This window comes from Rhinolophus ferrumequinum, chromosome 14, assembly GCF_004115265.2.
Source record: "Rhinolophus ferrumequinum isolate MPI-CBG mRhiFer1 chromosome 14, mRhiFer1_v1.p, whole genome shotgun sequence".
Classification (NCBI taxonomy): Eukaryota; Metazoa; Chordata; class Mammalia; order Chiroptera; family Rhinolophidae; genus Rhinolophus; species Rhinolophus ferrumequinum.
In genome coordinates, this window is record NC_046297.1 from 71,388,270 (window position 1) to 71,402,669 (window position 14,400).

Below are 14,400 nucleotides of genomic sequence, written 5' to 3' on the forward strand. Positions count from 1 at the left end.
GAACCGCGCCCATTCCTTCCTTGATTCTCCGGGAAGGGGGTTGCCCGCATAGACGCAACGCACACACCGGGACCCGCCAGGCGGGTTCGGAAATGACATCCTAGCGCTGGACCCTGCGCCCGCCCCCGCCGGCTCCGCCCCCAAGGAAGGCCCCGCCCCCTTCGACGGGCCCCACTCCGGCTCTTCAGGCCCCGCCCCTCAGGCCCCGCCTCTTCTCAGGCCCCGCCTCTTCTCAGGCCCCGCCCCACCACGGACCGCAACCTTGGCAAACTCAACCCGCTGCTCCTCGGGAGCGCGGGGCCGGGCGGCCGGAGAAGCCCGAGCTGGGTGAGCCCAGCGGGCCGCGGCCGCCGAGCAGCCATGGCGGAGGCCGCGCCGCAGCACCTGGCGCTGCCCTCAGGGCTGTTGGAGCTCTGCGCGCTGCTGGGGGCCCCACGGGACAGCCTTCGCGGCCCCGACCAGGTAAGGACCCCACGGGGAAACTGAGGCGGGCGACGATCGGTGAGCGGGGTCAGGATCTGGCGCACCCCGAGTCGGTTCTAGAAGGACCCCCGCACCCTCTACCCTTACCCGGGGCGTCTCCCCGCGCGGCTGCTCCCGGTGCAGACAGGGTCCCCGAGGTCGGGCCGGCCCGGCGGCCTCGAGCCTGCCCGGGGCCGAGACCAGCGGGTGTTCGTCCCGGCAGTGTAGTCGGGAGTGGCTGCCACTGGTGCACTCCCTGGGGTGGGGGCCCGCCGGAGCCCTGCCGGCGATCACCGGGAGCGAGGGCGCCCGCATCCCTCGGGTGTTTCTCCCAGGCCTCCCCTCCTTGGCTGCTCGTATTGCCTTGAGCACTCCCATCTGGACGACGTCAAGACCTGTGGGCGCGACAAACGCGGCCTCCTGCACCGAGCCCTGCTCGCTACCGGTGGAGTAATTTAATTCATTGCACAGGTCCCCGGTCTCCTGGCAGGCGGGTGAGCTTCTGGGCGCAGCGTAAGGAGATGGGAGGTTTTCGATGTAAGGGCCGCCTCTCCACAGCCTGCCTGTGGTCGTTTTGCGATGAAACCTAGCTGTTTTTCTCACTGGAAGTAGAGCCTGCTTCTCACCCCGCCCCCTTTTCTCTGTCTCTACTCCTAAGCAGCCAAAGTGACAAACTCATGTCCTTTTGTCTGGGAAAGCATCAGTTTTGGACATTCTCATCCTCCTGTTTCTTTCCTGTGTTCTCACTTTTTCTTAGCTCTGGAAGCTGGCTTTCTTTTGAGTGGGTCTGAGGCCCTCTTTTACTCTTGGCCACATTTCCGTGATGCTGTCATTTCCCTCTGCTTAGGGGTGATGCCCAGTGTGTTCAGAGACTCCCCAACTCGACTGCCCAGTTTTCTGAGCAAGTCAATGAAGGGCAGAGAAAGGCGTTTGCATATATAAGATTGCGGGTTGAATGGATGTCACCAAGAGAAGCTAAGTGTTGCTAAAATTAACCAGATAAATGTCTGCTTATGCTTTGCTGGTCTCTACTCCTTGGCCAATTTCTATTTCTGCATTTCCCTTCCCCTTTCTTACTTCCTGAACCCCTGTAATATCTGTGTCCCCTTTTTGATCTCTGCCTCCTCTCACCCTCGTCAGTTTACTTGCGTTGTCTCCCTGCCTCTACCTTTTCACACGGCATTTCCTCCTTTTCCTTCTCATACTAGGAAACAACCTGGTTTCAGCAGGTCAGTTCGCAGGTCTTCTCTGCAGTCAGGCGTCTTTGCTTCTTGGGCGATTACAACACGCCTCTCAGTTGCCTCTGTATGAGACATGTCTTTGGAGAGCAGGATGAATCAACCGGAGTGTTTCCAGGGGTACTTCCCTGAACCAAACAGACTGCGCTGTTTTCCCAGGTCAAGTGGGCAGTTTGCTACGCTGCCTTTTAACTTGTATCCTCTTTATTCTATAATCCAATTCTGTTAGGGGTTTGGCAAAGGGCAGAGAAAAAAAGTAGCTGAAGGAGTGGGGCGGGAGGGAAGGCGTGTTAAGACATGAGGTAAGCTTCCTGGAGTGGTCCTACGTGGAAGGCCTACTTTAATGGTACAATTAGCCAAACATGATTTTATTTAGTTAGTTTTATTTTTATAGCAGTTCTGAATATTTTGAATGCCCTAGGCTTTTGAATAACTCTTAATTTTGCTCTTTTAAATCACCATTTCTCTGTGAGTCCGGCATTCCTATTTGGTGAGACATAAAAATTGAGCCCAGAGGTATGAGAACTATCCAGCTTCATCTTAGGACAGTGTAGTGTCCTATTTCGGTGTTTTATTTATTTCTTAGATGAAGTGGTGTTTGTTTTGTTGAGGATCGTGACAAAGAATTCGAGAATACAGTTCAATCCCCATGTGAGTTATGTGGTTAGTGACTTTTCCCTCCATTCCTTGGTTGCTATAAAGACTAGGCATCGGATCCATCACCCAGTGGTGTAAAAGTGCTCCGAGCACCTCTCATACTCGTTTGTCGGTCACCGGCTCAATTCTTGTGTGTGAAGGCACATGTTTATGATTTTCACTGGAGAGTGTCCTGGCTTTCAATTGCTCGACCAGTACTACCCAACAGCACTCTCTGGATGACAACAACCAGTGCTTTTTATCTGTGGTCGCCAGTATGGCAGCTACTGGCCACATATGGCCACTGGGTGCTTGTGCTTAGTGCCACGGAGGAACTGGATTTTACACTTCATTACATTTACTTAAAGTGAAATAGCTACATGTGGCTCCCGACAACTGTGCACAGTTGTAGAGCATTAAAAAAAAAAAATCTATTCATTTCTGTTCTGTTTCCCAAAGGAGGCCAAGCCCATAGTGGAGAGCAGTGCCACTGTGTAGTCTAACGGAAAATCTGTGACTCCAGTGACTGGGGCGTTATGGTTTTTACTTTTTACTTAGCTTTTTTCTTTTTTTAAACTAAAATGATGTTTTTGGGGAGGGGCTTCATATACCCACATCTGGACGAGAAGAGCAGGAAGTCACTTGGGCAGAGTCTGTGGAAACGGAACTGGTCTCCTCAGGGTGAGCTGGCAGCCACACATGTGTCACAAAGTCACATTGGAACAAATCCAGGATAGCACGTTCAGGAATGGTTTCTAGTTAAAGAGTCGCACATGCGCAAGTATGTATGGGTGAGAGTCACTGTTCAGCCTGAAGACCTGCGAGCCGCCCAGCTGGCCCTCGGGAGGGGACAGGGCCAACGCACAGTGGGAACAGGGAATCAGCCACCGTGTGTCGTTACGTGGGAAAAACCCCACCGCCACTGGAACCATCTAATTGGGATGATTGTATTTACGAAAAAAAGGATGCTTACGTATACATAAAAAGTGGGAAGAATGTGTGCTACCTTTGACTCATGGGACCATGGGGAGGCCTTCCTTTTCTATTGTTCTTTTATTATTTCTGTGTCATTATTTTTTTCAAATCTATCTAGAGTGCTTATCTAATCAGAAAAGGCAACAACGGAAAAGACTTCCATTATGGAAAAAAACAGATGTGTGATGACTTGCTGAAACCAATAGGGCCTGGAGATAAAAAGAGGGAGTGACAGCGTTTTATTGGCTTCAGTGTGATGACGAGGCTTCAAATCAAACGAGCCTGCCTCTAAGGGATCACCAAGTGCTGGAGTATGAATGGATGGATGACAGCCACTCAGCCGTCTTCTGTGCTAGATGTGGGGACACAGACAGGAAAACAGTATGGTACCTGCTTACCTCACCCACAGCTCCAAAGGTGCTATGGTGCCACTGCACAGGGCAGCCTGCTCTAGGAGGGGATGGGGGCGGGGGAGTCTGGGAGAGGTCTGTGTCCTGTCTGTAGGGTGACAAAGGCCCACTCCAGTGCGTGTGAAGGGGGGAGGGCTGCTGGTAACGAGGAGGAAGTGGGTGTGGGTTGGGCCCGTGCCAGACAGAGGTGTGAGCAGGAAGAAGCACAGCTTGTGACAGGCCCATGTGTTTGGAGAATGACTGACGGGTTCAGTGGTGCGTGGCTTTGAGGGCACCCGGGTCTCGGAAGCAGGCTGACCTGCTGCTTAGTGCATAGCCAGCCCAGGTGGTCAGCCTGCCCTGTGACACAGGCACACACATGATACATACATGGGATGTATAGTAATGGTAGCAATGTAGAGAAACAGTTTTCAGTCTGGTGGAAGGACAGACATGGCTCTACAGGGCTATTTTGGGCCCACGGAAAGGCTGGTCTGCGGGGTGACCAGCAGGGAAGAGGCCAGCCCCAGGTGGTGGGAGCCAGGGCCAGTTGGGGCAGGTGAGTGATCCCTGTGTGCTCTTCAGACAGGGCGTCCCCTTTGGGAGAGTGGGCACAGAGGCAGGTGGGGAGCCCTGGGATAGGTGCAGGAGGCCATGGCACTCCCTCGGCAGAGAGCTCGAAGGACTGGTTCCTGGTGGGCCACGGGCCTTGCGGTGCCCGGTGTGCACACATGGGACAGCGGGCTGTGTTTAGAGACCTTTCTGAGGCCCCTGGTCCTGGGTGTGGGTTTGCAGATGGGGGTGAGAGGACAGAGCCCACAGCCTTGGAGTCCCAGCGCTGAAGACCCTGTGGGTGCCGTCTTCATGGCTGAGGCGTGGAGAGCTGGGAACCCAGCAGGAGCTTAATTTTTGAAAATGAAAGTTTTGGGGACTCACCCGGCTATGTGGGAGGCAGCTGGGTATAGTCAGGCTGGAAAGAGGCCTGAGGAGGGACTGGGGCCAAGGGCTCAGCCCTGGGGGGGCTGAGCCCTGGGGAAAGAAGGGATCTGCAGGGGGCTGCTGAGGAGGGCAGGGGAAGAAGAGCAAAGGGAGGCAGCGTGGGGAAGGTTCAGGAAAAGGGGCCGGCGGGCTCGGACGTCTGGTGTGCTGCTCATTTGCTTCTCTGACTACAGTTTCCAACGAGAGTGTTCACAGGCTGGTGTGCTGCCCAGTCTCTATGGATATGGCTTCTTGTGTGAGGAAGAAATAGAACGTATAGGTGCACAGCTAATTAGGTCCGAGCTGCCGGCTTTTGAAAGGAAAGTGTTAGAAACGGTTTCCTGTAACCGAAGACGTGGGTTCCTTTCATGCGTGATACACAAGAGGTCCGTAAGTTATACAGTAATCTGGATTTCCCATCGTTGGTCTTGGGCCCTACTGGTATTAAAATTTTTTCCAAATGTAAAGAAATTATTGGCTGAATTGAAATTATGTAGCATAAAAATAAGTGTGCTGGCTTTGGAGTGTATTTAGTGACTGAAAATGCTGTCATTGTATAAATCCTTTTAAATGTACAAGGCCCCTGGTGGCGCTGCTATTTCTAACTGAAATGTTGGCGTTGGCTGTTCCTTTTCTGCGGGTCAAGGTCACATTTCTCCTGGGGACTGGATGTCCTTCCTGATGCGCCTTCCAGAGTCCCTCAGAGACCCTCACTCCCTAGTCCCCACCCTGTCCCAGGGGCCTCTTCCCTTCCTGTATCTCTATACCGTGAGCGTCCTGCTCTAGACTTTTCTATTTTCAGCTGATTTGGCACCTGGGTCACTTCCTTGTCTCTCCCAGCCTGCATTTCCTACACGTTGAAAGATCAAAAAGGTCTCTGGCAGCAAAGTGGGTTTTGTCCTAACTATAGTAAAAACCCCACCAGACACAGTAGTTAGAAAAGAGAGAGAACATAGAGCCCATGTTCCTTATGTTATTTGGGGTAAGAATGCAAAGAAGAGGCTTAAAAAAAAATCTTGTACCAAGTTAAAGTGTAGAAGAATTCAGGTAAACGGCCCCCTTTTGTCAATCTCAAGGGACCATTTGGTCAATCAAGGAAGGACATGTGTCTTCTCTGTGTCCCCCCTCCTCTCTACACCTTCCCAGGTCAGTGGTGACAGAACTAATGTATGTGACAACCCCGCTGGCATGTAGGGCGTAGTGTCAGAAACATGTTCGCATGGGGTCTGACAATATACAGAGCCTTTCACTGCCCTCCCCACCAGCCTGGAGGGAAAGTGGGGACTTCCTGGGGACCCAAAGGGGCTAGGCTCCGCGGCGTCCCCTTTATTTCCTGCACTTGCCCCTTGCAAGGGAAGCTCAAGGCCTCGGAGGAAGTGATTTCCTGCCGTAGTTGGAGACAGAGCCCAGATCTGAACTCAGGTCTGCCCATTTTGCTACGGGGCTTTGTTCAGAAGGGACATGGTGCCGCTGTCCCAGTTAACGGCGCAGAACCAGACTCCCAGCGGGCATGCGACTTGCCTGAACATTGGGCCTGAGAAGTTCCTAAAAGCAACTTCCAAGGCTGCCCTTCCTGTTGGGCCACTGGTGGGAGAAGCCATGCACTGGACAATGCTCGTGTTGCATTTGTGGGTACGAGGGGAGACAAAGAAAACAGTGGCTGCTTCGATGGAAGGAACAGCAGGGCAAGGCCTGACGCCGTGCGCTAACTCTTATTTCCGCCCGTTTTAGGTTGCTCAGAAAAGGGGAGGCACACATCTTCCTTCTCTCGATCCGGAGGTTCTGTCTGTGTTTGTCCCTCCCTTTGTCAGCAAAGAGGACAGCCAGACGGCTGGTGCGAACTGTGTGACTCCGAACAAAAGCAAGAGGCGCTCCTTCAGGAAGAAGAGAGAGAAGCCCAAAGCAGAGCCTGGGAACGGCCTCCTGGAGGGTCCTCGCGGGCCGGACTCTGAGGACGTTTGTATCCCCAACGGTGTGGACCTGCTCGCCCTGCCTCAGCTGTGCTTCCCAGGTACCTTGTGCCCGGGAACCCGGGCCTCAGGGCCACACCAGTGACCTGGTATGGAAGCCAGCACACTCAGGAAAGCAGGACTGGAGGCCCCAGCCCCTCAGGCCCCCTGCATCCTGTCGCGGGACTGAGCTGTCTTGGTCTTTGGTGTTTCGCAGCTCAAAGGCCGCTTAGATCGTTTTAGCACAGCCCCCATTTCTTGGAACACTGAGTCCTAGGAGATGAGCTGTAGCATTGCCGGTGCGCACGGTTTGTGTACGGCGCTTCCAGGCCTGGCAGGTAGGTTAAATGACGTCTAGTTAGCCAGTGCCACCCCCTCCTACCCCGTTTTCTGAGTCCCTAGGACCAGGAGCACAGGTTGTGTTTGGGGCCAGCCAAACTGGCCCACTCCTGGAAGCATCAGGCTTGTGTGAGGGGCTTCATCTTTTCACTGGTCTTAGAGAAACGTTACAGTGGCCGGGATAGGCAGCTCAGACGGAGGACTTGACATAAGCACCTATCTGGTCGTTTCCACGAGAAACTGAGGCCGTTCCTTGGTTTCAGGGATTAAAAACCAGGGACCAGCTGGGACACCCCCGCCCCTGCTGTGCTCAGGAAGCAGCCGTCTCCCAGGCTTCACAAACTGATCTCTCTCCATGGACAGGAGGCGTGTGTGTGGCCTCTGAACCCAAGGAGGATGGTGTCCATTTCCTGGTGCTGACCGACGTCTGTGGGACCAGAACGCATGGCGTGGTTGCCCAGTTCTACCGGCCGCTGCACGTAGGTGACCCCCCAGGGGGGGTTGAGCTGGATGTCTATTGTGGGGAAATACACAGAACATAACAGTCCCCACTCGTCGTTCATGTACTTCCTGCCTCTGTGGATTTGCCCGTTCTGGACGTGTCACATCCTAACCAAGGCTGTCCCCCGGGTTCTACTCTGACTTTGACAGTCACCACCACCAGCAGCCCATGCGTATAGCAGCTCAGCACCAGCATGACCCAAATGCATAGCGAGTCATCTAATCCTTACCACGATGAACGAAAGTGCCATCCCCATTTTCCAGATGAGACAGTGGGGGCACAGAGAGGTTAAGTGACTTGCTTGAGGTCACACAGCAATGAGGATTTGAACTGAAGCAGACTGACTCCAGAGTGGTGCGTGTTCATTCAATATTGGTGGGTAGACAGATGGCATAGCTGACTGTCTCCTGGGCTTCTGCCTTTACCTGCCTATCTTACTAGTACCTCAAGTCCAAAAAGTCCCAAACTGAAGAGATCATGCCCCTCCAGCCCTACCCAAACAGCCCCAACCCCCGGGCCCAGGATTTAGGCCCCAAATATTATGCCACTTGGAAGCTCCCCAGTGAGCTGTGCCTTATGGAACCGGGGGCTGTGCTGTTTCTCTAGTGGAGATCCCTTGTCATGAACGAGGTCCCTCGGCTCCCTCTTCCTGCCCGAGACACCCACCTCGTTCCCAGGCACCCACGAATACTGCTGCATTTCTTCCTTTTTAATCCGAGCCCTGTGGCCCCTTCTGTGTCCCGCTGTGTTGTAACTGCATTCCTTCTCGCTCAAACCTGCCAGCTTCTCCAGGGCAGGGGCGCACCTTAACCCTCTTTGTAACCTCTGCTCCTCTATGGAGCAGGCACCCAGTGGGGCCGGCAAAATGGGTTGAAAGGCCAGTGCTCATTCCGACTTGGCAGTGAAAGCCTAGCACGGCCCCTGTCTTGGAGAGGGTCGACTCTGTCCCGCCTCTGAAGCCCCGTTTCCGTCTGGAAATGCTGATGCTTTTGAAGACAGGTAGGGTGATCTTCCAGGTGGGTCGGGAGGTGACAGGTCTCTGTTGCTGTTTCTCTAGGATGAACACTGTTTCTACAACGGCCAGGCACACTGGGAGCCATCCCGGCTGAGCGGGAGCATGGCTGGCGGCTTCGTGCCCTACGCGGTGTGCGTGGTCTCCAGGTTCCCCTATTACAACGCTTTCAGGGACTGCCTTTCCTGGTGAGTGCTGCGCTGGGTGCTCCGGACCACATGGCCACCACCGCACATGGGCCATCAGGGGCAGGCTCAGGTTTGGCCACCTCGCTCCTTCTGGAAATGATAACACGGGGATGGGATGCAGGAAAGACAAGACCAAAGTTAATGTGCAGGATGTGGTTTTCCTTGGGTGTTTAAAAAAGAGGCACAAATCAGGAAAAACTTCTCCTGGCTACCTGAGAAAACCAGCAGGCTGCTGTTAGTGCTGATGCGTTGTATTCACATTTTAAAAATTACCTTTTCTGGTAGAATCTTTAACTGTCTGAACGCCGACACTGAGTTGAAAGCCTGCCCCTCCGGAGAGCTAAGCTGTGTCTCTTTGGCTTTCATGGTCACTGACCCTGGAGCCAGCCCAGGGCGTGTCACGTGGTGCATCGCCCAAAGCATCTGAGGGAAAGAGTCAAGTGAATGAACAAATGAGTGTGTCTAGTACAACATGCATTGCACTGCCCATTTTTGTCGTTTTTAGAAAAGCAGTGTCCCTAGAGTTTATCCATTTTATGGACGTGAACAGTTTAACATTTATGGGGTACAATTGACAGGCACTAAAGCCCACCCATTTTGAGTGTACAGTTGGCTGAGTTTTGCCAAATGTGTACACCTGTGTAACCACCAGCACAGGGAAACAGGTCATTTTCATCACCCCGAAAGTTCCCTCGTGCCCCTTGCAGTCCTTTCCCAGCCCCTCTGCCCCAGGCACCCACTTTTCTATTATATTTTTATATCATATACTTCAAACGTCAGGACGCATTTTGGAAACAAACTCTCAAAAACTTTCCTGTCCGAGGTTGTTTATTCCTTACTGAAGTATAACACATACAGAGACCTGCAAACAGTCCAGTAATTTTTCACAAAGGGAACACACTCGTGTAACCAGCCCCAGATCAAGAAACAGAAGGCAGCCAGCACCCTCCAGCCCCCTAAAAAAAACCCCAAACTCCCCTGGTACCTCTTCCAGGCGCTCCCCCCACTCTGGGTAGCCACCCTCCTGTGGACGAAAGTCCTGGAATTGCTGACAAGGCCCTTGCAGAGAGTTCCGCTTTGATTACAAATGCTAAAGGGAACAACTGGATTCTCATATGTATTTTGTGATTTGACTTTTGTTTTTGATTTCAGTTTATTGACTCATCTGAAGTCCTGTAAAGATTTTGAAGTGGAGAATCATATAAAAGATTTTGCTGCCAAACTATCTTTAATCCCTAGCCCGCCGCCTGGGCCACTCCACTTGGTAATTACCTTACGTTTTTCCTTTGCAAATAGTACAAGTAACAGGATGAAGATGGTTTAAATGTTTTAAATGATTTCTTAAGTGCTAGCTGTGTTTAAATTATGCTTTTCGAGTTCCTTACAGAAGTGTTTTTTTTTTATTTTTACTCCATTTCTAAAGGTCAAAAAACTAAATATAAATTAGAAATTTATTTCCTAGAAATTTAGAAATGAAATTTTGTTCTAAAGTCAAATGTGGAGGCTTGACTTCTGCTGAGTGGCTCATGATAAATAGGTTCTGAGCTAGTAATAGGCCCCTTTAGTTTGCTGTGCAGAAAACACAGAATTTACTTGTTACAAATTTCCATTTTGGCTGGAATATTGGGTATTGTATTTAGTTGCTTAATGTTTTCTCCTGTCCAATGTGATTAATGAAAAGTAACTGGTATATATACGTATATATATCTTGTTATTCACAGGGCCATTATATTAGTCAATAGACAGGCATTTCCCAAACTGGGTGCCGTGGAACCCCAGTTCTGAGCTGTTATTGGCTGTTTCGTGACACGAGGGTTCCAGGGTTAAAGACGTTGGAGAAATGCAGCCACGGTCCCCTTTTCTTGAGTAGCAGGTCACACTGTTACGCTCTGTGATAAAACCTGTTTGAGGCAGCATTTTCCAAACTAGTTTAATGATAGGATGCTTCTTCTTCTGTGTTTTTTTAAAAGACACCTGTTAAATAAACATCTTGAAATGTATAGTAAGTAGTGAATCAGTTTCACTCTATTGGTCCCTCGTGGAAGATGATATACAGTAACCTTGGTTGTTTACATTTTGATTATTATGGACAGTTGAAAGCATTCATTTCTCAGGAGACATGTGACTGAAAACGTGTGTTTGTAACAGGACCCTCCACGCAGCAGTCTGCCGGGGACAAAACCCTGCCAGCCTCACGCCAGACCCAGAGTCAGAGCAGCTTGCCTCTCTGCCTTCTTCCTGCTTCCAGAAATGTTTGTAGGCAAATTTACTGAGTGCTTGTTCTGTGCAGAGACACTCATCTTTATTACCTGGGTAACTGGTATTTTTTTTATCATGCAGTGAAATCATCAACTTCACGTTCTGGTTCTATAAACTCAGCAAGTATTCCCTGGGGACCTGCTACAGCAGGGAACAGAATCCCTGCGTTCACAACAGTTGCAGGGTTAACTCTCACTTTTCCTATTCTGCCTTTGAACCTACGCAGTGCATCAGTAGTACTTACACCGATTGTCTGTGTCTTAGGCTCTTGAATTAATTAGTATTTGGTTCTTCATTTCTCACCCTCAGTGCGAAAGCGTATGTTGGGGGGTCATTATTGACACCTTCTCTTCACCCCACATTTGCTCTGTCTGTCACACCTGACCAGTCTACCTGCAGCGTCTGTTTCCACTTTGCCCTCATCCACTGCCACCACCCCATTCTGGGCCCCAGCTTCTCCCACCTGCATGACTTCGGGAACCACTCATCTCTCCGCTTCCATTCTTGACCCTTCATTGAGTTCATCCTTTGTGTAGTGGCTGGAAAGATGGTTGAAATCTATAAAGTAGTCTCTCCTTTTGTGCTTAAAACCCTGCAATGGTTTCTCGCGGTCTGCCTTCACCCAGTCCTGCATCCCTGCCCCGTGTCACTGTCCAGCTCTGTCTTGTGTCACTGACCCCCCTTGCTCACTGTTCTTCAGCTACACTGGACTCCGCCCTCACAGGTGCTGCCACAGGGCTCTTGCACATGCTGTTCCCAGGAGTCCCACCCTCTCCATTTTCTCGTGGCCAGCTCCTCGGAGGTCATGGCTCAGATGTCGGTTAGGCTCCTAGTCTGCAGTTAGGGATTGTGGGTGTGTGTGTGCTTTTTGTTTAACGTCCATTTTCTCCGTCAGACTCTGAGCATAGGACAGAGGCCACGTTCAGGACTGCGTACCCAGGGCTTACCTTAATGCCTGGCACATCGCTGCTCTGCAGATGGCTGTTCACGAACGAATGATAGAAGGACTTGTGTTTCGTATTAGCTGGCAGTGCTCACTGAATGGGCGCCTCCCCGTGGGTCTCGTGCGCTTGTCTGCGTGTGCTGGGTTAGTTTGGGTCCAGCTTGTCACTGTGATCCCCCCTTAGCAAGTGTCCTTAGCTATTGGGTCCGAGTCGATAGAAGGGCCATAATCTGTTTTGGGGAATGTCGTGGAACAGCGGCTGTTAACTGTGTTGAGGAAACCCGAGAGGTCAGTTGAGGTCAAGGTTCTCATGTGACACAGGAGCTGATTGAGCAGTATTTTCTGGAACCCCCTGCCAAGAAATGTCGGTTTAGAGGGTGTTGTGGATGTGGTAGCGACATGTGGTTCTTCTGCTCTGCAGTGTATGTCCTGTCACCCCTGCGTCGGGTCATCTGTGGTCTGTGCGGGTGGGACGCGGCGTGAGACCCCACAGCAGACTGCAGGGAGGCAGCGCCCAGCCTCTGGCCCCAGGTCCGTGTCCCTTCTCTGACCAGCAGCCCGAGGAGAGCAGACACTGGGAGCACCCGCGACCTTGACCCACTCTGGTTTCTCTCTGCCCATGAGTGGGTCTGATTTCACTTGCTTTTCACATCATGGGTATTACTGGGTGTACACAGGGAAACATATTTTTGTTCTTACTGTACCCGAGACACTTTCTGTGTTGCTTTGAATGTGAAGTGTATTCTTTTTCTGGTGTGCCAGTCAAGCTGGAATTTGGAAAGTAGTTACCTAAAATAGCTCTCCCTCCTCAGTTTCTTCATCTGTAAAGTGGGCAGAACAACAGAACCCGCCTCAGAGGGCGTGAGTCTTAAGTACCATCAAGCCGCCAGCACAAGCCTTGGGTGTCCCAGGGACTGAGCAGTATCCCCGCAGAGTGACTTCCATTGCTGTTTGGTTTTCATCTTTCCTTAGGTAGCTGGTTGACCTTTCTCTTTTGAAACACTGAGGGGAATCTTTTGTACACACTTTACAGTCATTAATAATTTGTCGCCACTTGGAGGATTTAACTGCTTTACTCTGTTTTGTTTTAAATAAAAAGGATGTTATTGTTCAACTAGGTGAATCTGCTGAATTTTTAATGAGTCTTGTTTCTATGGACAAACGGGTACAAGAAAGCAGGGGCAGCCCCAAGTATTGCTAGGAGGCACTTGTAAGTGTCCTCACCGTCAGAAATTAGTCTTGTTTTCAGGGTGGATTTTTTTTTTTTTTTTGCATGAAAATACACTTAGACAAGTGACTGAGATGTCTAGAAGTATGAATTGTGAATATTTTTTTCTGTGACCTGTTTTCTCCACCCAATACAGTAAGTCCTCATTTAATGTCACCAGCAGGTTCTGTGACTTTCAGTAAAATGACTTTTAAGGAGACCAGTGGTCCCCTAGGCTGACTGACATAAACAGGAGTTAAGTTCAATGGCATCACATCACTGTTAGAACAAAATGACACTGACTGCACACATTTCTGGGGGCCCTGTGGTACTCTGCTTCTCTCTGCTTCCCTCTGCTTCTCTCAGGTTCTCGTCCTCCCAGGCTTCTCCTGGAGGAAGCCTCTCCATCCATCAGATCTGACTGCTTCTCCCCATGCTTTGCCCCAGTGCTTTGCTCACACATGGATCATTCTATTCTGCTGAATCGGGGCGCTTCAAGGGGGCGGGGCAGGGACCCAGCGTTTCCTGAGCACCCCCTGTGTGGCTGATACCACGGGAGGTAGAAACCGACACTTCACGGCCTGTCTCCTTGGCATGCCTGAACGCCCTAAGTGGAGGGGACCATAGCTTCCGCCTTCGTGTCCCCCAAGTCCTTTGACACATACGAGGTGTTCTGTAAATATGGAATTTGAGGTGTTTTTTCTTTTTTAAACTTTTTGTTTTTAATTTTTATTTTAAGTGTGTTTTTCCAGGACCCCTCAGCTCCAAGTCAAGTGGTTGTTTCAATCTAGTTGTGGAGGGCACAGCTCACAGTGGCCCATGTGGGGATCGAACCGGCAACTTTATTGTTAAGAGCACCACGCTCTGACCAACTGAGCTAACTGGCTGCCCCCGAGGTGTTATTTTAAAATAATATTTAGAAAAATAAAGTGTCTTTCTTAAAATTTTTTGAATTATATGTCTTTAAGGAGCTTTGACTATTAAATTGAACATACTCAGAGAATACACACTATGCAGTAACTAAGAATAATGCGGACCAGCTACAATTGATTCGAGCATGCTTGATTTAAAATTTGTGGCTGGGTGGCAGTTTATCTTTGTTTCGCCCATGAGCAGGTCGCTGATTAATTAGAGTTTAAGGAAGTTTGGCTGCGAAGGACGTGAAGTACTCAGGTTACGTATGGACCATTATTGGCAGCCCTGTATATCACTAGACTGTTTTATTGTTCTGTGACATGCACAGTGACAGCATGAGTCTTCAAAAGGGTTTTCTCACTCAGATGCTTTCTGAGCTCAAATAGTGAATTTTCATGCAGTTCAGCC

At 50.7% G+C, this 14,400-nt stretch overlaps 1 protein-coding gene and 1 long non-coding RNA gene across 4 annotated transcripts in view; one reads left to right on the forward strand and one right to left on the reverse strand.

Moving 5' to 3' along the window:
• Window positions 1-250: 250 nt before the first annotated feature.
• DENND3 (DENN domain containing 3) overlaps window positions 251-14,400 on the forward strand; it is a 46,138-nt gene continuing 31,988 nt past the window's right edge. For 2 of the 3 annotated variants that reach the window (XM_033125882.1, XM_033125881.1), the window contains exons 1-6: window positions 251-462; window positions 6,410-6,689; window positions 7,330-7,445; window positions 8,526-8,668; window positions 9,821-9,932; window positions 10,817-10,981. In XM_033125882.1, coding sequence (XP_032981773.1) covers window positions 361-462; window positions 6,410-6,689; window positions 7,330-7,445; window positions 8,526-8,668; window positions 9,821-9,932; window positions 10,817-10,981 — 918 coding nt within the window. In that variant the 5' untranslated portion in view covers window positions 251-360. The remainder of the gene's footprint in view (window positions 463-6,409; window positions 6,690-7,329; window positions 7,446-8,525; window positions 8,669-9,820; window positions 9,933-10,816; window positions 10,982-14,400) is intronic. The other variant, XM_033125883.1, reaches the window with a different exon arrangement.
• LOC117033676 (uncharacterized) lies at window positions 8,622-13,850 on the reverse strand. The gene is made up of 3 exons (XR_004424939.1): window positions 11,875-13,850; window positions 8,942-9,091; window positions 8,622-8,758 (listed from the first exon to the last, which is right to left on the reverse strand). It is a non-coding gene; the product is annotated as an uncharacterized LOC117033676 (long non-coding RNA).